General features: G+C 47.7%; 2 protein-coding genes and 1 non-coding gene across 7 annotated transcripts in view; 1 reads left to right on the top strand and 2 right to left on the bottom strand.

Moving 5' to 3' along the window:
- The first annotated feature begins 704 nt into the window (after positions 1-704).
- The window catches only part of LOC122390162 (coiled-coil domain-containing protein 174-like), a 65,152-nt gene continuing 42,523 nt past the window's right edge, over positions 705-23,333 (top strand). Inside the window, exons 1-6 of one of the 4 annotated variants that reach the window (XM_043382844.1) lie at positions 705-751; positions 2,973-3,096; positions 3,854-4,095; positions 4,920-5,129; positions 12,286-12,397; positions 12,666-12,786. In XM_043382844.1, the coding sequence (XP_043238779.1) occupies positions 3,058-3,096; positions 3,854-4,095; positions 4,920-5,129; positions 12,286-12,397; positions 12,666-12,786 (724 nt within the window). In that variant the 5' untranslated portion in view covers positions 705-751; positions 2,973-3,057. Of the gene's footprint in view, positions 761-1,811; positions 1,875-1,956; positions 1,992-2,972; positions 3,097-3,853; positions 4,096-4,919; positions 5,130-12,285; positions 12,398-12,665; positions 12,787-23,333 lie in introns of those variants that run through there. The other 3 variants (XM_043382846.1, XM_043382847.1, XM_043382845.1) reach the window with 3 other exon arrangements.
- Positions 4,455-4,526, bottom strand: Trnaw-cca. Its single transcript has one exon. It is a non-coding gene; the product is annotated as a tRNA-Trp (tRNA).
- On the bottom strand, positions 14,229-21,995 carry LOC122390163. Of its 2 annotated transcripts, none has more exons than XM_043382849.1 (4): positions 21,838-21,995; positions 20,492-20,619; positions 16,049-16,148; positions 14,229-15,685 (listed from the first exon to the last, which is right to left on the bottom strand). In XM_043382849.1, exons 1-4 carry the CDS (start codon positions 21,890-21,892, stop codon positions 15,495-15,497), a joined length of 474 nt encoding a protein of 157 aa, XP_043238784.1. In that variant the 5' UTR covers positions 21,893-21,995; the 3' UTR covers positions 14,229-15,494. The 2 variants fall into 2 exon arrangements, with proteins under 2 accessions (XP_043238784.1, XP_043238783.1); XM_043382848.1 differs by having other exon boundaries at positions 14,229-15,585; positions 21,838-21,922.

The raw sequence follows: 23,333 nt of genomic DNA on the forward strand, positions 1-23,333 counted from the left end.
AAAATCACAAATTATGTGTAAACTTCGGAACGTAATTTAAACCTCTTATGGAAACATGATTCCTTTTTAGGCAATAACCCGTCTAAGTTGGCTAAAATCAAGGCTTTGTTAATGGTAGAATCTTGAAATATTTGCTTCAGCAATGTTTTTTTCCAGCAATATTTTGCTGTCATTCACTTGTGAGTTATGTATGGCCACTTTTCGGATTATTCTCTGGGATAATAATATCTAACTCACTCGCTTTTGTCACAAAAGCGAGTGAATAATATCTAACTCACTGGACTTGTGAGTTAGATATTATTATCCCAGAGAATAATCCGAAAAGTGACCATACATAACTAATTTCCTGGGAAAAAATGACTTTAAAACAACATATTACTTGTGAGTTGACAAGTTAGTATTTAGTAGTCAAGTGTGCTTTTATTTTGTGACAAAAGCGCTATTACTGTAAGCTGAAGAAGGACAGCTTTGTAAAGTTAACTTCACATGACACAAGTTAATCTTTGTTACGAATGTTTTAAAATCATTATTATTGAACTTTTGTCCTAAGATTGATGGAATTTGATCTCTAAAATTAGGTAATTTATATGAACGAACCCAGTTTTTTGTATCATATCGTATTCGTGTCTGATCTATGGTAGAAGCAACGATGTTGAATGATGGTATTCAAATAGTATGAACCGTACCTAAAATAAAGCCGTTTTGCACCCTTTTTGTATGCACAAGCTTGTGCGCGATATCAAACTTTTGTGTTTGTTGGGTTTCTTCTTGTTATTATCGTGTTTTTATTTACCTTGCTTCTTGTTAGTATTCTATGACCGTGGCTTCTTGTAGGGTTTGTGGGAGTGTTAGGGTATAATATACCTCTACCAATCATTTTGATATGATAGGTACTGTGCATTAGGCAAGGCCATCGCATTAGGCATGTTCAGCAGTATTTGTGTTCAAACAATTTTTGGTCCATTTTTATTGTGAGGGATGGGGAATGATAATGTTGAGAGGCTGTTATGATGCATTTCTTACTGGTCTTTTGCATTTTCTTTGCTTTGAAGTTTGAACCTCATGAACCTGCTTCCTACCTCTTAGAACCTCCTGCCTCTTCAGTCGGGCGCACTAGGGTAATTCCGTTCCATATATAGAAACGTTTCTATATTTGGAAACGATGTTCCATATATAGAAACGCTTGTTCCAAATATGGAAACGCTGCGTTTCTATATTTGGAAACGGTAGGTGCACGCTCACCTGTTTGACGATCTTCGCAAGCTCTGGCGAAATTTCGCACAAAACGGTTACCACCAGTGACAAGCCAACATTTGAGTTTATAATCACAAGGAGGCCCGAAGAAATCCATGGTGGCCCTTGGTAATGACGACGATTTGATTTCCGGTTTGTGTAAAATGTAGAAGAAATTGCGAATAAGAGAAAAACTTCCATTAAGGTTTCCCTTCAAATATGACGTCCAGAACCCGATTTGGGCTGATTTTTGGCAGAATATTGGCTAATTTGGGCTAAATAGATGTTTTAAGTTTTGACGAAATTGATGTGTCATTTTCACCTGAGTGCTTCCTTGTTGCCACTAGATGGCATTCCACCATCTAGAAAGTTATATAACGCATCTTGCTTTAAAATAAATCGCCCGGAAGGTTGGCGTTTCTATTTATGGAACGAGCGTTTCTATATATGGAACAAAAAACATTTCAAATATAGAAACGTTTCCAAATATAGAAACGTTTCTATACATGGAACGGATTTACCCTAGTGTGCCCGACTGTCTTAGAATTATGGGACGCCGGTGAAAACAGGGTGCTGGAGGGCATATTAGTCACGTGACATTTGGAACTTCTCCCCCTCCATGGGCCTTCTATATGCTAAACGTCTATATGTGAATTTTATGTGAATTCTTCTATATGTGAATTTCACGAACCTTGATCAAATCGCCCCAGGCACCCTGTTTTCACTGTCGTCCGAATTATGGCCAAGCTGGACTAATTGTAATGGCCTTTCCTGTCTAATACAGGAAACCTTAGCCTTGAACGAAAACACTACCGGTGACGCCAGGGTGACCGATACCGGCTATGCATCCTCCAGGAAATTACATGCACATCCTTCGCTTTATCAGGTTGGGGTGAAAATGTTACGCTGACAAAGTTCAGCTGATGCCTGATGGGATCGCTATTATAGTTGGAACTTCAAACTTGGAATTAAATTATGAAAGGTTTGATGTTGTCAAGCCATCTGCTAAGTTCTTTATTTTTATGATATGCCAAATTGTGCTACAGATGTAGAAGTTGTATGTGGTGAAACTAACAGAATCTCTCACATCAACATGTAAGCCACAATCTAACCTGGGTAGAACCACGGTGACTATAAGGTAGAACTAAGGCTGCTGGCTGGGTAGAAGAAATTGTGGCTTTCTGGCAGACATGTGCACGGATCCCAGACAACCAATCACGGAAATCGAGATGGCCATTAGATTGACGGTCTTCAAGCATGAAATTATGGTGGAAAACATGGCTCATAGAAGCCTCTCAATGAACCAACTATTTTGCATTCCTTCAGGGTTAACAGTTCTGAGAAAATCCCTCAAGATCCATCTCGGATCCATGATTCGTGGCCATGGATCCGAGATGGATCTTGAGGGATTTTCTCAAAACTGTGAACTCTGAGGGAATGCAAAATAGTCGGTTCGTTGAGAGGCATCTATTAGCCATGTTTTCCACCATAATTCCATGCTTAACGTCCACTAATCTAGTGGCCACCTTGATTTTCGTGTTTGGTCGTCTGGGATCCGTGCCCATGTCTGCTTTCTGGCTCACAGGGATAAAGTTAGTAGAAACATTTTAAAAGGATTCCAGTATGATTCAGATTCAAACTGAGCCAAACAAATAAACAAGAGATGGTGCGTGATGATGGTTTATTTTGTTAGCTCAAGCTAAGGTTGCTAGTAGCTGATTCTGATCCTCTGCTTCCAGGGTCTTGTGGATTTAGAATTTAAGGTGAATTCAATAATTCAATTAAATATTTTTTGGGATTGATTGTATAGCAAATAAAATAAGTATGGACAAAGAAAAGAAGATTGAAATCGGAACCTCCTCAGTAAGTATTTGCCCAGCAGGCCAGCAGGGTGTTTACTGTATAGACATATGCATACAGTCTTGTACATGACACTCAGACAGACATACAGACAGAACTTCATTCTAAACTGTACTGGTCCGTAAAATGCCTTTGTTTTGATTTGTCCCAACAATCATCAATTATTTCACCCCATTAATTTTTTCATCCCATTATCCAGTAGTGAGCTCACCAAGGATCATAATATTATGGTGATTACCACTTCCCAACATTTTTGAGGAAATTGAAGCTGCAACCTATTGACTAGTTAAACATTCATTCCTGAGGTGAAATGTTTCTTTTAAAATATGGCTTGCAAAGGTTTATATTTCATTATTGCTTATGTTGCATTTGTTTTGACTATTTTCAAGCAATGTCTTGATTTTGATGTAAAGTCAATAGCTGAGACAATGAAGGATTGAAGGAATGAGAGACTGTCTGTTTTGTATGATAGACAGATAATGGCATGCAGCTGTTGCTTTGCTGCTCCATTGCAATGACACAGTGGGCCACAAGTTTATATAGCACCATTATGACCATAAATAAGGTTCACATTTACTTCCAGTTCTAGCATGCTTCATGTGTGCAATGATGACCTATGAATGACACCCAATGATGCAATTACGAATAGTATCGATGAAGATTGTTCACGCCCTCCAGAAGGTCTGTAGTAGACATTTGTGGAATAGTCAATGCATGCCTATTCGTCTCATCACTCAGCTCTCTCTTCTCTTCCTTTCAGCTGGTAGATTTGAAAGCTGAACTGCATAGAAAACAGCAGGAGTCGCGCAACTTACACCGCGGTTCCGACCGGCCGACCGCCGTCGGCACCTCCGGCAAGTCCAAGATATGGTCCAAGACGAGCACGGCACGCGCCTCCGGCAAGACGGCGGCCTGGTCCAAGTCCAATGCGGGGGTGGAGAGGCGCGACCAGCGGGACCGGGAGGAGACGGAGCAGGAGACCAAGGACCTGGACAGATCCAGGTGAGGGAATCAGGAAATGCGACCGCTGGTCTGGGTGTTGTTTAAAAGCTCATACTCAATCAAGCAGTCACGATACACCTGATAAAAATGAAAATTGCATAGATAGATTATGTTACTACGCAACACACGGCATCTAAACGCGTTTTGGCGTAGTCGTCAAATAATTCTGAGTATTCTGAGGATCTATGAAATTCTGAGATACGAGGGACCGAAAGGTGTTACGTTAACGCTAGGGTATGCTTTTCAGTAATCATTACCATGTTTTTTAATATTGATGTAAAAAGTAACTGAGGGTTCAGACTTCAGAGCGTTTGTTTCGTGGTTTGGTTTCCTCGTTTCGTTTGCGACCGGAAAAGTTTTGACCCCGACGTGATTTGAACACGCAACCTTCTGATCTGGAGTCAGACGCGCTACCGTTGCGCCACGGAGTCGGATGGAGGGAGGATGCCTGTAACACAGTATGACCATTATGTAAAACAAGCAAAGGACAAGTCAGGAGCTAGCAGTGAACACCTAATTTGTGGTTTGTCTGTCGCGATATCAATTTATTCTTCGTCGTTGCTGCACTTACAATGCCTCTTACTGCCATACAATCTGTGGAACGACTGTGTCTTAAAAATTCCAGGTTGAGGTTCCAGTTGGCGGGCTTTCCTCCGGTAATCTGCTGTTGCATTCCCTCGCTGCACATCCATGCTTTCAATCTGCCTTTGTACCCCATTGACTCGCTGGTGACCAGTGAGAACAGCCTTTCTCGTCCTGCCTGAGAAGCGTCCTGTCGTTTTTTTGTACGCGCCTCACGGAGTGACTGTCCTTTTACCCGGCAGGACTGTGTTGGAGGCCAAGGCGATGATTTACGACCGTCTACAGACGGGCACAGAAGCTCTGGAGGATGACTCCACCAATGAGCAGTTTCTAGTCAACTTCCAACAGAAGGCCATTGATGATGTGACTCGCCGCCGCCAGCGCCGCCAGGCGGCCGCGGAGGGAAGCTCCGCCGAGCCGCCGCCGCCAGCCGCCTCAGCCGACGAGGAATGGTGAGTTTGGTATCCGGTCCCCTAGATGTCTCTGATTGTGCGCAACAAGACTGCACCGAAGGCCCTGTGAGACTCCTAGGTCCCCACCCATCCTACATACATGGGTCGCCGTAACGTCATTTCCATCTCAGCATACTCAAATCCGTGCCCTTCACGCCCGCCTACCCATGCTCCGAGCTGGACGGTTACCTTGATCCGACAATCGACATGGCAGGGCCCTCACAGAACCAGGCCATACAGTTGGTGGGGTGACCACGAGCGGGGCTGAGCACTGAGCAGCCAGTCCAGAGAGACGGGCTCAGCCCCGTTGGCCACCAGGGCGGCCGACCGGATCAGTGTCTCCCCCTAACCTTTTTCGTCCTCCCGACTCTGCGATGGTCTTCTCAGGCCGAAAGAACCTACCCTCTTCCCTCCCCAAAAGCAACAACAAACAAATATGGTGGAACGGGGATGGGTAAATTCAGTAGTCCGAGTTCTGACGCAGGCTGTCAGCGAGGAAAACATGTCCATGTCAAAAACAGCGCAAATGCCCTATTTTGTCAGTTTTATGCTCAGATTTACTGGCAAACTAGTATTTGTGAGAGTTTCTCGTTAGAATATGCGTAAATCAATTTATCCTATAATCTATTGCCCAACCTTGAAAAGCTACACATCGGCTTTGTTTGCCTTTAATTTTGAAAATCATGCGTACAGAGAAGCGGAATTGTCGTTTTGCGACATAACGAAGCCCTGTTTGGCAGGCTCATTTCGGCACCTACTCGAGGTGGTGACCTACGCTAACTAATGCTGCTATCGCCGCTTGAGTGTTTCTTTATCATACAGCGTTCAAGTTAAGGACAATTGTGCCATTGATATGGCATTTCCGCCGCACACAGATCTACAGGAGACCAGAGTGGTTCCTTGAGATAGTACCGTTTGTCGCAATACCACCTTGAAGCGGTTTTCCTTATCTCAGGACTCAGTTATGTCTTTGCCAACCGGAAACAGTTAATTTAGAGGTGGGCTGACGCCTGATGCCTTCAGAAAAAGGTGCTACGCGTGAAGTATTTATTTGTGTCCGTTTTAATTTTCAACCTGAGTGTGGTCACGCTAATGTGCGCACTGTACTCTGACATCAACTCAATCGTACTAGTATCATTGTTAGAGGCCAAAGAGCTGGACCAGTCGAAAAAGAAAAAGAAATGCAATAATGTTTTGCACCCTGATCGTCTGATGATTCCATGCCCCTGGGCATTTGTTCAGCATGTGCCAGAAGTGGAATCATACTTTCTTTGTCATGGGATCCTCTGCTTTTGAAACTGCATCCTACCAAAGCGCTGCAACTCTACGGTGTAAGGGTGATCCGCCCGCCCAAACGAAGCAAACTTCCTCCAATTCTGGTCCAAGGAAGCGCGTCAGCGCTGCTGGCCTCTAATTTAATGCTGAACCTTCTTTGAAACCTAACATAAAAATGAATGATGAAGACATTTCTTTTTTAACTGTAAAGAATATTGCAAAACGATTGCAAGCGGGGCCTATGCTAAATAATGTTAGCTTCTGAAGCCTTATCAATGAACGAAATGCGGCACTCGGCTGTGGCTACTGAACCATCATAACTTATCGGCGCATTCGGCACCGCAAATGTCTAGCGGTCGTCCATTTCGTCTGAAGTCGAGCGGTTGTTCTTTCCCCTGACAACGCACGTTATAACGCTGCATGACAGCCCGCTATAGGCGTATCGACAGGACCATAACCTGGCCAGTGCGTCCCAGTATGACTTCTGAATTCGAGTCGAAGAGAGACCATGCCCTCACCGGTGTTCAGGGAACGTGAATCGCGCTCGTGTCTCGTTTGCCGTTGCATGGCACGAGTCTGGGTTACTGAGCAGGAATGCCTAATGCTTTTCACACATCGGATAGGTAAATGAGGTATGGATTTTGTTGGTACGCTGCATCTGGTTACCTGGTAATACCATTTGCCCTGGATTGCTGTACTGTGTTCGATAAATGAAAACGGACAGAAACTGTCGGCTGTGAGAAATGCTGGTGGCTCTGAGGAAACGAATGGCTTTGCCAATCCGGCCATTGTGGATGTTCGAACTTGGACGACTAGCAGAACTGCTTGGCTTCTGACTCCGTGACTGATGAGTTGGGGAGGCGGTGTGGCCTCTGAGGTGTAATGGTGAGCCGTGTCTCCCCAAGCGGGGCAGTCCTCCTGCCACTACGTTGCGGCCCAACTCCGCTATGAGGACGCATTCTTCATTGTCAAAATACCGATCGAGAAACGCGCTTATGTAAGCCGGTAATCGGTATCCCAGAGCTGTGTTTAAGCCGAGGTGTCGAGTGAAAAAAAAATCAGACGTGATTATCCAACAGTCGAAGATCAAGCGACGTCTGCCGCTGATGTCGAACGCCTGTGTTCTGGTCATGACACACAGTGCGGGAGATTGTAATCTTGATACGGCTAGATGATGTTGTAGCTGTTTTGATGTAGGTAATTACGTATGGTATGTGTTTTACAAAATTCTCTACGAGTGACGTTATATTCGAGCATTATAACCTATAGCGTCAGCGAGGCTTACTTTAGGCTGATTTTTCTTGCTCAGGTATTCATGAAGCATTAGATTCAGTGAAGTGTACTGGTGCTTGGGGCATAAGAAATCGCTAGCTAGATTTAATAAGTTTCGTGCAGAAAAGAAAACGTTATTGATCTTAGTTATTGATAATTGAATGTTAATGATCCATCGAAAAGATACAATTAAAAGTTATTGATTTTTTAGGCTGATCTTATCGCTTTGCTTTTATCACAGCCACTGTAATGTAAATCAGCATAAGTGGAAATAGATTTATTTGTAGCAAATTTGGATATCTTCAACCCCTTCACTTGCACACAAGCGTTCACAAAAGTGCTGCCATATTTACAAAGGCATATTTCATGAGCCCACGATGCGACATTCATTGTGAATCATGACCGTATTAGGGCTTTTTGTTGTACCTAAAAGAACCGCTGAGTGCTTAGACGGGGATATTATTATGACAAAGTTCTTTCTTATATGTACAATTTACGTAGAATTTGCGTACGTACAATTTTACATGTCCGTTTTCATGACGAAATCATTCATTTTGTTAGTTAGCAGCATTGTGTATAACTCCGCACTAGAACGGCCGCCCGGCGGGTGTGAAACTTGGCAATGTCGCCGGTTATTTCACACGGTACGTACGCCGCCGGTAGTTAGGTTTCATGCGGTGCCATGCAGATGGTAGTTGAGTACATATGTCAAGGGCTCCATTTTTAACCCCCTGTAGCCTGGTAGGAAGGCGGGCGCTGTTAGATGCTCATTGGTCACCAGTTCCGCTCCGTAGCTGCGCCATATATGTGACAGGAAAAAAATGCCCGATCCCATCGCAACACTGGCTCGAGGGTAAGATCAGCTGACAGGATGTTGATTTGTTTGCTCAATTTGGTCAGAAAAGACCCCATGCATCATCCACTTATCTTAGTACAGTCAAGACAGCTATGCTCAAAGACCCGATGTTTTGTGATAAAGAAGACACGACATTTCTGAATTCGTTGACGGATGGATGGACCTACTACCATTGGCCCCGACCCTTGTATTTCGGAGTTCGTTTTCGATTATTTCCGAGTTCACAACCTTCTGCGCATTATGGTAGCAACCCAAGTCGTTGAACGTTTTATTGTCGATAATTCACGCCGCGGTAGGTACACGCTATTCCCGGCTTATATGTTAGCCTTTTGACAGTGCGCTGTGCTGTAGGTAAGCTTTGGGTAGGAGGGGGAGGGGCGGGCCCCTGCGTGACACCTAACCATCTAGCATACTGAACGGTCGGATTTGGACGCCCATAACCAACCAGAGGTCCGACTGGACGCCGGTGGGCCGCACATGCGGCGAGCGGCGCAGGAAACGTCGATAGCAGGGCTTGGCCACGGGCCCCAATGACGCCAGGGCTACCACGGTGACATGGCTGAGCTGGGTTAGACTAACTAGACTGAACTGGACTGGAATGAATTCAACTGGGCTAGACTGGACTGGAACGAAAATCGGGACTTATCTAGACTCTAGTTATTGTAAGCTCAATTTTCATTATTAGTCACTTTCTCCCTCAAAAAGAGTTAAAACATATGAAATTAAATGATCACCCGAGAATAACTGTGCCCTTGTTTTTCTTTTTTATTATGCTACCGGTACTGCGTGCTTCATCTGAGTCCGGTTAGGTGTATTTACTTATCCTTTCAAACTTTAAAAGCACCCGGACTTTTCCGACTCAGTTTCAATGGCATTACCATTTCTTCCTCATTAATATTCGAGTGCCGCCAGCCTCGTCATTGTTTTGTTTCTGTTTTGTCGGCTGCTTGCAGCCTGCATGTGTCGATTGTCTGGTTAGCTAAATCGAGCGTGGCAAGCACTTACGTCAACAAGCTCGGACCCTACCGGCTCGCGCTGGTGCCTGGGGTCGGCCCACCGTCGACGGCTGCTTTTACTTGCATTATTGCCGGGTCGGCCCAGACACCAGACTGCCGACCTCGTTTCCAAATCGGCACGGACACCTGGCTTTGGTCGGAAACTTTATCGCTGCGGTAGTCTAGACGTCATGATTGCATTGGAGTGATGGTGTTAAAGTTGTTAGCTTGATGGTTTGAGAATCATGCACTTGATGGTTTCGAAATGATTAAGTTAATGGTGTTGAAATCAGTAAAGACCTTTTCTCGATAGCTGAGCTATGGCTGAGTTAGTGAGTTATTTATTGACAATAGCCCGCCTGGTGTCGCACACGGTTAAACATGAAACACCAATGAAGTATCTGTCATCATTATCAAAATCAGGTTCGCTGATTCTGTTAGCCGCCGACCCAAGTCGGCCTCAGCGGTAGCCTTTTCACTGTTTGGTGGCGACGCACTCATGTTCAGATAAAATTCCACCTGCGGCTATCCAGGGTGGATCGGGTCGGACGATATTTGAGTTTTGCATTGAACAATGAACAATCCACCGCTTTAAGAAATATATTTGTTAAATTTGCCAAAAGTGGGTGATGTGAGACAGGCTTTTGTTAAATGCTGTATGTCAAGCTCCATGTGTGTTTGACCTACGGCAGCTGCTCATTGCAGGAAAAATAGCATATGTTATTGCTGAGGCTGGATGGGTAATTGTGTGTACTGTGTATTTCTATTTTTTGGTTATCACGGTGACGCAAAGTGATGTATGAAAGGTTTCTATGAACTCCGTGTGGCGTTACCACTACCTTTATAGGTTGAGTGTTTGTTGTCAGAATGCGGGCAACTAAAAAGTGAATAATGATAGATGGTTCGCTGCAGGCTTTTAAGTGAGCTGACTGACACACAAGGCTGTGCCTACACGTGCGTATCGACCGGGCATTTCCTGGCTGGGGAGTGGGGCCACTGGCGTTAGCTTGCCAGTGTCATGTACGTATATGCTTGCGGCTTGGCTAACCAGTAACCACCGGGGCTACATAAACGTTATGATTGGAAATTGCCGTTTTAATGGGATCGAACAATACGTGATTTTGCCTTTTCACTGTATTCATAGCTGATCAATGTCACGGGTTGCTCGGATATTGTCACTGGAGGTGGCAAAATGTGGACCCGAGGACCCGGCCCATAGAACCATTCTGAACCCATATGGGTCCAGACTGGTTCATGGAAATTTTCTGACGGGTCCAACTGGGTACTACCATAAACACACCATGCACACTGTAGCTTATAACTATTGCCAGTTGAAAAAGCCTGTTTTACTTGATGCAATTAATGATACCTGCAAATAATTTGTAATCATTGACTAAAGGTACGGGTCCAACTGGTTCACATTCCCTAAGACCGGGTCTGACTGGTTCTAGCAATGTCCAATCTGATCTGGTTCGAGTCTGGTTCCAAAAAATTCACCTTGTGCCACCTCTAAGTGTCGGGACCGCGATATTATTATTTTAAATATTGGCTCATTTATACTTGAGAAATACCTCATAAGTCGTAGGTGTAGTCAGCGAAAAAGCTAAAGATGCACGTAGATATGTGGTTTTAAAGTTATGTCTTCGGGGCATAAATACCAACGCCGACGCCTTTCGTCACTGATCCGTGAATCTTGAAGCCGGGAGACGGGCATCAGTCATATTTAGACTGTTCCGCATAACACGGGTGCACGGCGGCACAGTCTATATGGCAGGCAAGTGAACTGTTTCGGCCGAGTTTTGGTAAAAACCCGGCAACGATGTTGATACCTATTATATTTCCAATAGATTCATTGGCGTTTTATCGGCAACATATCTAATTATGTCTGTAGGAATGAGCCTCCAGACCATTATTTATCGTCACTTTCTTAGAAACATCTTTACGCGGTAAGGGTACGGATTCAGTTTGTCTAATCAACGCTTGGTTAATCGTTTGTTTGTGACAAAGATGAATGTTCGGAAAGATACATGGCCTCAAATTAAACTCCTTTATTGTCACTACTCATTGGCAGATGCATGTGCCATTGTGCAGTTTGTGTCGTCAAGGCCCAGGTCCAGCTATAATGACGCTGTGGTGGAATTTGTTTTCAGATTCTGAGCTTGTGCAATGTGCATTATTTTATTTTTTCTATGCCAACCACACAACAGCTGCATATTTGTTGCTCGGTGAATCTGCAATCCATGCCTTTGCTGGCCTCCGAATCGAGCATTTCATATTTCAGTGATGTAATACTGTCAAATATGATGGTCTTACGTCTTACCACACAAACTAAAAATTAAAAATATTTTAAGCTTGTACAAGGATATCCATCAATCAAGATCACAATCTAAACCACAAATGTGCTTTTGAATGGCACGCGACGTGCATTTGTCGCCGATGAGTGCTTGTTTGTTTCTCGTTTTTTAGCACTTACTAGTTCAAATTTAACCTCGCATGATTTGAATATTGGAAATATTATTGTTTCTTTCATCATGCCTAAGTATACCCATGCAAATTTAGTGTCGAGCTGATGTATCCTCTCTCCACGCTGAGTGGAGTTAACCGCTCCTCTTCCTGCCTATACAGGGTATAATTTACCACCTCTCTGTCCGAGCATTGTGAAGTTACATCGCTTATTGGTTCAAGCGTACAAAGATCATTGTGGAATCAACTGTGTGTCTATTCAATGTGATATTAACTGTGGTTTCCGTCCTCTCAGGGTGGAGTTTACTGACTCGCTGGGCCGGTCTCGGACCGTGATGCGTCGTGACCTGGACGAGTACCGCCGCCGGGACCAGGAGAGCCGGAGAACGGGCGACGAATCTCAGCAGGTGAGGTGTCACAGGAGCGTGCATAGAGTTTATCCATCGGCGTCAGTGTGTGTAGCTTAGAAAGCAGCGGTTTTTTCCGCTCTCACCACTGCAGTACAGTAATTGAGGGAGCTGTTTATAGTTGTTCGCTTCATACAGAAAAGGTCGTGTCTTTTGTGCGACGTTGTGGTATTTGTTGATAAAAGTTTGAGTTATAGTAACATGGTTTGTAATGTCAGAAAGCACATGGTGTAATGTGACCTGAGCTGACGTGACCTCTGACCTACAGCCGACTCCGGAGCTGATGTCGGAGGACCAGCGTCGCGATCAGCAGCGTCAGATCTGGGAACAGCAGGAGCTGGAGAACGCGGCTAAACGCGACATCCACTACCAAGACGTGCTCTTCAACGGTGAGTACCCCAGGCCTTGCTATAGTATCGACCGCCGACAGGCAGCCTGTGCGGACCTCCGTGGTATGAATGTGTAGAGTGCGTCAAACGGTGTGGCTGAGAGCAGGGAGAGATGGGCTCCGTCCTCTCCAAATGTCGACTGGGGGACTGTAATTGCTGCGGAGTGGAGCCGGAATGGGAGTGTTGTCATGTGGAAAAGAGAAGTGTGATGAGTGGAGAGAGAGCACTTCACCAGACAATGACGATGATTTTCTCGGACGTTTTTTATGGTCAGCACACGTATTGCCAAGCGAGTTGCTCTTATGATATGGACTTGACGAAATTGATGACTGGCGTTTGAAAAATGTATTCTTTGTTGCTAATGCGCAGGTACCTGGCTTTATTGAGTAGTTGTATCGATTCAATATAGCTTGGCATGTATGCAATGTGAGGTCATTTGTCATATGAACATTAGGTAATTGATAGCTTACTTGATGACTGGTCATTTGGGTTTATAAAAAGCTTCGGACCATTGTCGGCGTGATTCTAATATTGCACGTCAATGGCGGCGTTCATTGTCCATCCAAACGTCATCAATGACAATGCATATTCTAAAGCAATGGGTGGTCCTATTTTTGCATGTGTACACCCCAAACAACGTTTCTGTGCTGATAGGTGGCGTAGCATTACTTTGGTAGTCCTAGCGTGATTAATAAATGAGAGCTCACCCGATTGAACCACGCAGACACCGTGTACTCGTAGTCGCACTGGAGCAGCCCGGGTGACCTGCCCCGGCTACTTGCGGCTGTCAACGGCCAGCGCAGTGTTCATTACAGTGGTATTTTGGAAAGTCGGGTGAAATGAAATTATACTTTAGGTCGTCCGTGTAAATGTGGAAAGAAAGCCAATTATTATTCGCTCTGGGTTAACTGCCGCGGTCAGCTCTTGGTTAACTACCTAGATTGCGCGCATTGCGAACTTTTCACGTATATTTCATGCCATTTATGACCCGTTTGTGTCGCATACCCTTTGCACTTGATGACGTCAGTGCACCGTTTTACGTCATTGGCCCAGGACGGCGCGGCGTGGCAGTCGTTGCCAGGTAGCCGTGATTTGGTATGGTCGAAGGCGCTGCACTGCCACCAAGCTCGGTCACCAGTCGTAATGAATCCGCCCCAGCGCACTCCCTGCGACCCCTCCCCCCGCCAACAGTGCCCCCTCCTCCAGTGTGGCCCGTTTGGGCCGTGCTGTGGCGCTCGATACAGGCCTGACGGAGCGGACGAAGACCGTGGCGACGGATTACGGCTCGTCGACACAAAAGAGTTTAAGCTATGGTGGTCGAAATAGCTAGGTAGCTGAGCTAAGTGCGGCGCTTGTACTTAGGTTTGCAAATGAGCAGGCCTGCTCCAGTTGAGCATGTAGCGGGGAGGGGTAGGTGATTCATGCACCCAGACACATACGTATTCAAGCCAGAAGTTGATGTATTGACAAAAAAAGGAAAATGATGATTAACAGTACACATAACGTATCGAGAAACATGCAAACTTTTACTGTCACTAGAAGAGAATACTGAGAAATGCGTTCAGGACTTTCAGTTGTCACAAGGATTCGGTGGCTTTGAAACAACAACTTAACGCCTTTCCTCGTCACTGGTGAACTGTGTGATATTGAAGAACTGACCGCGCGCACTCTGCTAGACCGCACTCGTCTCTCGCGGCCTCCTGAGTCCACTGGCCTCGTCGGTACCGTTTGAGCAAGCCGCCCGAGAGAGGCCGGAGGCGTTAGATCTCCGGTACAGAGCCGGTGATCTGTGACCCCCTCTGACCGTCCCGATGACGTGCACAGTCCGTCTCTCCCGACACTGTGCACGGCGCTGTCCTGAGTCATCGTCTTCATGGTTGTCGTCGTCGTCATCGTCGTCATCGTTGTTCGTCAGCGCCATCGTCGGCGCGCTATCGCGGGGCCGACGCCGGACAATTCTGTTACTGGCGCACGGTCGGACCGATTGTCTATACGTAATCGCTGTCTGGCCACTCGTCTGAGGAAGCTAGTCCTCGATGCTGAGTTAGCTAGTCGTTCCTCTAGTCTCTGTGTAGTCTTTGTCCTCTCGCACCTCTGAGGAGCCGCTCGGTCTCCTCCGGAGTGTCGGTGGTCGGCGACAGTGGCGGCGCTGGAGAGACGATGGCACGCCGCGTTGGCAGCAGTAACCCGGTGTGTGTCGGCCCCCGCTGCGCCCACCGCCTCTGGCTGCTGGCGCCTCTGTCGCCGATACTTCGGCTGCAGCTGCTGTAGCCACTGCTGTAGCTGCTGTTGCAGCTGCTGTAGCTGCTGCTGCTGTAGCTGCTGCTGCAGCTGCTGTAGCCACTGCTGTAGCCACTGCTGACGGCCGGTCGGCCCGGTTCGATCGGGAACCCGCCGCAGGGATTCAGCGCTTCCAGAGCGCTCCGCGCCGCCGGCCGGTCACCGCTTCACTACGTCACCACGTCACCGAGTCATCGAGTCACCGAGTCATCGAGTCACCGAGTCACCGAGTACCTCTCCCTCATCCCGCCACTCTGCCATCACTCCTCCGTCGCTATTTCGACGACGACGCCCGCTCAGCTGGACAACCGCTGCTGCTCGCTAGTTTGCAGTCCGCTCCTCTGCTCGTGTAGGCTTCTCGTATCGCAGCCCGTCTGTTGACTCCGTTGGCCGGCCTCCGTGGCCAGCCCGGGGTCTGGCGGGGTGCTCTACCAGGCGGCCGCCAGCGTGAGGCCGAGGAGGAGCGAGATGAGAGCCGTGGAGCTGGCCGCGTCCCTCCAGCCGCGGCTATTACAGTAGCTGTTGGGACACGGGCAGATGTACGAACCGCCTTCTGTGTAGCATGACAGATCCTCGTCGGCGGGAATCTGGCCGCAGGTGAGCGCGTACCAACTGGAGTCTGTCGGCACGGGTCAGGTCAGCGCGCGGGTCTGTACAGTCGCTACACAGCCTCCGAGGGACAAGACTGGATAACAGTCAACATCGTGTCCTTATAGGTGTATCAGTGGGTCGACAGGAACTGAACATGGACCACCGATCAGCACTCACACCGAAAGGGGAGAAGGAGCTGACAGGGCGACTCAACAGCTTCAGCATCTGTATTGAAATGAGGTTCTCCAGTGACATCTCAGTTGTCAGTGAGGTATGTAGACGTCTGCACGCAGTGCTAATATTCGGCTATCGGTAGGGTGGCCTGTCACCGCGCTGGGCTGCCGATGGATGGGCGGAAAGGGAAAGAGGGAGGCCGTCGTGGCTGTCTTACCGTGTTTGATTTTAAGGCACACGACGTCGTCCGTATTCCAGGGACAGCTGCCTTCCGTCTCCTTCGGCTTCTTGTTGGGGTCGACCTTCTCGCCGCAGACCTGTGCGCAGAACCGTTCACGGGTCACCAATGAGGGAGGTCAGGGTCACCGGAGGTCAGTAGTGTCAGTGGACATGGGACAGGGTCGGTTAAATTGACCATCAATTAACCATACCACCTTAACATTAGTTTTGAGTTGAGATAGCCAAATTGGGGTCCCTGGCTTGCACTTACCGGTTTGGGCACTCACAACATCGAGGAAGGCTTTAATTCGGAGATATTTTATTTCGAAGTTGCAGCACTTTGGGTTTAGAGGGGCTAATACATTTGGATGCCCCCTCTGAATTTGTGACGTCTGCGACGATCTAAGTGACTTTAAAACCCTAACATCTCTGTGAAGCAATGGTGGTGGTATGTGCTATTTGCGGGCAACGTCTGCCGCAAGTGCCGCACTTTTACGACACCATATTATTGCTTCCGAATGATGTCGTAGGAACAGCGAAGGCTCCGAAAAATAAACAAAAGTAATTTTCTAGTGTCTCAGAAACCAATTTATTGCGAGCGAGCGAGCGAGCGCAGCGAGCGAGCGAGTTCATGCTGAATTAAGGGAAAATCCTGAGTATGAGCGGCCGGCCGGCCGTGGGGACGCTCTTCAAAAGCTAATATCTTAGGAACGGGACATCCGATTGACAAGCGGTCATCTTTACTGAATGTCACTTGGACGTAAAAGTTCTGTGGTGTGATGGCCACCATGCGTTCTTGCCAACCACCGCACGTGGCGCGTGGTAAAGTTGGACATTTTTAAAGAACCCCAAAATTGCAACCTCAATAACGGCACAACGGTTGGGCCGATTGAATTGAAACTCGGTACACAGTTAGGTCTCCATCAGATAATTCATCTGCATGTGTTAAGGTTGGGGTGCTACCGCACGTGCGCACGTGCAGGAGGCGTTTCCAGATCTCGAGAACGGCTGGGCCGATTGCGCTCAAATTTGGTACAGGGTTGGGGACCGGTTAGTAGGGTGCCGTGCAAAAGTCATTTTGGACCCCGTTTGCACGTGCGCACGTGCAGAATGCCGCTTCCAGATCTCAGGAACGGCTGGGCCGATTGCGTTCAAATTTGGCACACCGCTAGCGACCGGTTAGAAGGGTGCTTTCCACAAGCCCGTTGGAAGTACCCTCTCGCCCTTCCGCGCGTGCAGGGCTCACTATCTCGCTCGCTCGTTCTTCGCCCTAAAGGCGTTTTACTGGTATTTTTTAGTGAAATTTGGCAGATATTCATTTTTGCTTCATCTGAAGTTTGAACCATGCGACACCACTTTTATGCCAATTCATTAACTTTTTGAAGGTGGGATGGTCTCTTTAAGATCATGAGCCATAGGCGTAGGAACAGGGGGGGGGGCAGGTGGGCAAGTGCCCACCCACTTTTCGAGGTGGGGGGGGGGGGGCAATCATGTGTTTTGGCCCACCCACTTTTACTCGAGGCCCCTCGTTTCGATTTGAGAGGACGTCGTCTGACGACGTCCTTCGTCACCTTCCAGAATAAACAAACTCGGTAAAACAAAGTTCCACGAATCCCCAAGCACGGACTCCAAATGGCCGTGATGGATCCAAGGAGGCCCTCTGTTCATACTTGTCAGTTGAAGCCCCTGAGACTGATGGCCTGAGAGGCCCTAGTGAATCTGAGGAGGCCCCAATATCCACACTGGTCTGGGGAGGCCCCTCCATCTACACTAGTCAGAATAGGCCCCTGACACTGGCGGTCTAGCCGAGCCCCCCTACCCTTATTAGTCAGAGGAGGCCCCTCTATCCTCAATTGTCAGAAGAGGCCCCTGAGACTGATGGTCTGGGAGGCCTATCCATCTACACTGTAGTCAGAGGAGGCCCCTGAGACTGATGACCTGAGAGGCCCTTATAATCACACCAGGCAGAAGAGGCCCATGAGACTGATGGACTGAGAGGCCCTTCTATATTCATACTGGCCACAGGAGACCCCCAAAACTTTCGGTCTGGGAGGTCCCTCAATTCGGCACCAGTCACAAGAGTCCCCTGAGACTGATGGCCTGGGAAGCCCTTATATTCACACTAGGCAGAGGATCTTGGGGGGGGGGCGACATCCGCCCCCCCCCCCCCCCCCCGCCTTCCACTGGGCGTGGTACTCGCAACCCTTCCACTGCGCGTGTTAAGCCAGCGCATTCATAGCTCCACACCAGCAATTGTAAGGGCTTCACACTGAAGTATCTGAGGGTTCCACACCGGTGTCTCTAAGGGCCACATACCGGCATCTCTGAGGGCCCCATTCCGGCGTCTCCGAGGGTCCACATCTGGCGGGCACCCATCAGCGACTGAAGGTCCCACACTGTCGACTCCGAGAGCCCCATCTGCGTCTGGGAGCACCATGCCGTCTCTAAGAACCACAGCGGCTCCTCCGTACGAAAGATGGGCGTCTGAATGCCAAAGGGGAGCGGTTCTGAGACAGTAGGGCACCTACGTGCAATAGAGGGGCGCCTATGAAGCCCATAGGGGCGCCTCAATGCGAAAGAGGGGCGCCTTGGGCGTCCACATGCAATAGAGGTCTGCAAATCAATTGATCAATGCCATGGGGGTGCATTCATAAGAAACAGGGGCGCCGGCATGGCAAAGAGAGGCGCCTTCAAGTGTCCATAAAAGAGAGACGCCTATGATAAGCGCACATTGTATGCGACAACGGGGCGACTGTGGGACATATAGGGATGTCTCTGATGACTATACATAGGGCGCTTATATGCCAAAGAGGGCGCCTATGAAGCTAATGGGGGCACCTGGGAAACGAGGAAGACATTTGTGTAAGGATTTTCAGGGGTCATTCGCCGTTTGCGGCAAATAGATTCTTTAAAAAAAATCGGAGGGGGAATAAGTTTTAAAAATGGTGCGGACTTTCCGCACTGTTCGCTTAAGCGGTTACGCCCCTGGGTTCATTTGTCCGATCTCAGAAGCTAGATTTGGAGGTCATACTTGAAAGCAGCCAGCAGGACGAGGCAAAAGTTGGAGGCCCCTGAAAATAGGAGGCCCCCTGGGAAAGTAGGCCCCTTGACAGGGTGGCCCACCCACTTTTCATAACGTTCCTACGCCCGTGCCATGAGCGGTAAGTTGGTGTCGCTTTAAAGGGAGATAATGAGCTTTCTTTTTTCTTAAATAAAAATTACTCGACATCTATACTATTTCTACTGTAGTTTCTATAAAATATGAAAATTTCCTAGCACATTTTCGTATGTGAAAAAGGTTTTTATTTTTGCAAAAAAGAAGCAGTACTTGCAGTACTTGTAACACCCACCGAAATGCGTTGTCCTTCTCTATAAAAAAGTCGCAGTATATGGCGCTTTTGTTTCAAACAGCGACGCTTGGGTTTTTGTTTATGTTATCGCCTTGTCGTTGCTTGGTTGCAAGGATTCTAATTTGAATTAGAGTTAATTCGGTTTAGAATTAATTAGATTCTAATTCGGGGGTACATAGTGCCTACTCTTCTTTGTTTCCAAGTATTATTTTGCGCCACAAATGAACGGCATGCGCCAGAAACGCAGCCAAATCTTGCGATTGCGACTACGAAATTCATTATTTTGGCGTCAGAGCCTGAAGCGAAAAATACAAGCATATTTATTTCAAAAAGACTTCAGGTTTGTCGAACGGTGTTATGAGAATTTTGAAAACAGTACTGCATAAGTTTTTCAGTGATGCCGCAAAAGTGTTGTATCTATCTTCTTTTATTGTGCAGTCGGCGGGACCGATTCAAAATTGAGTCGTTGCTACTAAAATAGCAGCATATGGCGTCAGATGATGAACAGGAAAAATAGTTGCGTAAATTTAGACATAAACCACCCCCAAACCATGAATATCTTTTGAAGGCACTATAGACGACCATTAACTAACTAGATGTGATGAAGATCAAATGTAAGGAATACGCTCATTTTACAAATTTACATGCAAGTACCAAAAAGTGATGTAAGTACTTATTCAACGGTCATTTTCAGCGCTCCCCGCTAACGTGACTTCAAGTTGAGATATTTGCGGCAAGGTACCGAATTGAGCAAAATGGTTTTAATTTACATTATAACTTGTTGTGTTTTGTCAGAAAATGGTCCTAACTCAGATTTTGTGGAAAAAGGTCATTATCTCCCTTTAAGTCAGTCACAATTAGGTAATAAGAGGCTAGTAAAGGTAAAAAACATTGGAATTGTAAGTAATGTTACAGCGCAAACAGTTCTTAAACGTCAAAAATGCATAGAGGCTGTTCAGAGTTTGGTAACAAGCAACACAAAGTAGCAACACTCCAAATGAGTTGATTCTTCCACCAAGTCGACAGCAGACGTACCCTGTGTTGGCTATCCCACCCCGTCGCCTGTGCCATGAGATTCGACCCGTACCTACCTGGATATCACTCACTGCCATGCCGGGGAAGGTGCGGCCGATTTTGGCTCGCCAGATTTCCGCCTCCTTCTGGGAGGGCTTGTCTCCGGCCAGCGGCGGAATGCACACATTACAGTTGAGGCACTGACCTGCGAAACAACCGGACCAGGTGTTATGCACCAGGTCATGTCAGCTGGTCGAGGCCAATCGGTGTTTAAAAATATCAGCATTGGGGGAGGAGTGCGTGGGTGAGAGAATCTCTTTGTCTCCGGTGATATGGATGAGATAGAACGTCCAAAGTCTTCTCCAAGTTTGTAAGTGAATGGGGACTAGCTCTCACTTGACCTCTTTCTGCTGCTAGCTATCCCCACGTGATTGTATTTACGCTCTTTGAAGTGCTGGATATCCGTCTGTGGCTGTTGGAACGCTGAGGCTCAGCTCAGTTCAGCAGCTCAGTAGCTACGGCTTCTGCAGTGCCTCACTACCACTGCGAACTTCGGCCCGTCAGGCTCTTTGGAATCGACTTTGGCGTGCCAATAGATGTGTGTCTCGAGGGGATAATTATGCTTCATTTGTCCGGTCATCTCCGGCGCTGTCAGTTCCAGTAACGGACAGTTCCTGACGGTGCACCGTGTTAGTGTTGGGTGAACTGCCGAGTTAGTGGCTGGCTTTGTGCCGAGTTAGCAGCGAATTTCAGTGCCGAATATTGTGGCGTTTGTCCGTGGATCCTTGGTGAATTGTTGAAAAACGAAGCCATTGAAGGATGGAGAGTTGGCCAGGTTTCTACTGGGCTTGAATGACAGGTGTTTACACTTTACCTCTATGCTGTTGAGCAATGCCTGCACGCGAAGATTCTTGGCGAAGCCTTATAGTTGACAAATGTTAATTAGCCTAGTATGCAAGCTTTCTCAGATGAATAAAGCGGCATATTTGGGAAGTTGCAGACGCTCATAAATGAGTAGCACTGGCCAGAAATTCCCTGGGAAGCTGGTGTCGGTTCATTCTTAAGAGTAGCCTTGCATTTACGATTATTCATTCGTGTAGCATACAGAGATAACACCTCTAAGGGGTGGGATAACCTCTGACGGACAGGGGTGACTCTAGACGGACTAGTGATACCTCTGGCGGACAAGGGTGACTCTTGACGGACTAGTGATACCTCTGGCGGACAAGGGTAACTCTTGACGGACTAGTGATACCTCTGGCGGACAAGGGTGACTCTTGACGGACTACATAGTGATACCTCTGACGGACAAGGGTGACTCTTGACGGACTAGTGATACCTCTGGCGGACATGGGTGACTCTTGACGGACTAGTGATACCTCTGGCGGGCAGAAGCCGACCCGCCCGGCCCTGCTGTACTCACCGAGGGCGGCCAGCGCCAGCAGGCCGAGCACGGTGCTCAGTGGGCGGCCGGCCATGGTGGAGGGTGGCGCTCGGCTGCCGACCGGGGGGCGCTCACGGGCCGCGGCAGCTCGCCGGCCGTTCCGCTCGCTGCCGCACGGGCCGCGCGCCACCTCTGTTGACCGGCCGTTACCCGGCGGCGGCGCGTAACTAAAACACACCGGCTATTGATCGCGTCACAGCAGCACCGGCACCGTGTGACGAGCGTTACCGGCGTGACCTGGCGACGGCCCGGGTCACCCTGCCGACCCGACCCGCCGCGGCCGGTCGGTCGGACCGACGCGACGGTGCAGTGGGCCGCCGCCGACGGAGGCTTACCGAACTGCCGGGAGGGTCCGGACTGGTGGGGCATGGTCTGGGGATGGTAGAGATGATCTGAGGCTGATTGGTAGGAAATGGGACAGATGGAGGTTTTCTGACAATGTGTGGGCTAGACGAAGCTATAACGGATGCTCATTGACCATTGAATATGAATTACTGTTAACGCCAGACCCGTTGAGACCCTAATTTTTCGCGATTATTTTTAACCCTATTCCTGGCGGGGGGGGGGGCCTCAGGAGCCCCCCCTGAGGTTTTTTGGTTATATCTCCCAAACGCGTTGAGCTAGGAAGCTCAAATTTTCTGACTTTTCCTAAAAGGCTTCTACGCAACATGTCTGAAAATTTTGAGTTGATCTGACCTCAGGTCAGGTCACCAGAGGCGGTTTGGTGACGCTACCTCAGAAAAGTTTGCAATCACGCCAGAGCTAGAGTTTTTGACTGATCAATTTCTTCTCTTCAGGGTTTAGTTAGGGTACCAGTATGTGCAATTTGTATATCTCGGAATTTTGATATCGGTGACCTAAGGTCAGGTCAATTTCGCGACCTCCCCATTATAAGTCAATGGGGGAAAAATCAACTCCCTGTTTTTACCACTAAAACGGGTCGGAATGGCCCCATATACCATACATGACTTCATATACGATCAACCTTCACTACCTTGAGGTCTGTTTTGCTGTTGGGCAGCTGTGAGGTCATGTGACGTCATCAAAGGTCACCAAAGGTTTTTGGCCAATAACTCCGTACAGGAACAAGATACAGACGCGTGGATGGTCTCATTGTGTTCAGCTCGTCAAGACGCATCGAATGATATACATGATGACCTCGAGGTCACGTGACCTGAGGTCAACCTTTGACCTTGACCTTTCGAGGTCAACATATATATCATTCGATGCGGATTGACGAGAGGATCACGATGATGCCCTTAGTTTGTTCCTATCTTGACTAATTCGAAAGTTATTCGAGAAAAACTCTCTCCATATCTAGTGCCGCCATTTTGACTTTTTCGACCCCTGTGACGTCATCTTTGACCTGACCTGAAAATGACCTTAGTAAAAATTGTAGATCTTGGCCGTGCGTATCCGATGCCGTTTACCGCTTGTCGCTATCTTGCTTCGTTCTCGAGATCTCAGGGGGGGGC

The sequence above is a fragment of the Amphibalanus amphitrite genome, unplaced genomic scaffold (genome assembly GCF_019059575.1).
Source record: "Amphibalanus amphitrite isolate SeventyFive unplaced genomic scaffold, NRLGWU_Aamphi_draft 000384F_arrow, whole genome shotgun sequence".
Lineage (NCBI taxonomy): Eukaryota > Metazoa > Arthropoda > Thecostraca > Balanomorpha > Balanidae > Amphibalanus > Amphibalanus amphitrite.

What these genes read in the sequence shown, in the direction of transcription:
- LOC122390163 (XM_043382848.1), bottom strand. Translation starts at nt 21,892, where the DNA reads ATGGCCGGCCGCCCACTGAGCACCGTGCTCGGCCTGCTGGCGCTGGCC. An exon ending in GCTGGCGCTGGCCGCCCTCG is followed by an intron (nt 20,620 to 21,837) that starts GTGAGTACAGCA and finishes GTTGTTTCGCAG; the next exon opens with GTCAGTGCCTCAACTGTAAT. An exon ending in TGGCAGTGAGTGATATCCAG is followed by an intron (nt 16,149 to 20,491) that starts GTAGGTACGGGT and finishes TTCTGCGCACAG; the next exon opens with GTCTGCGGCGAGAAGGTCGA.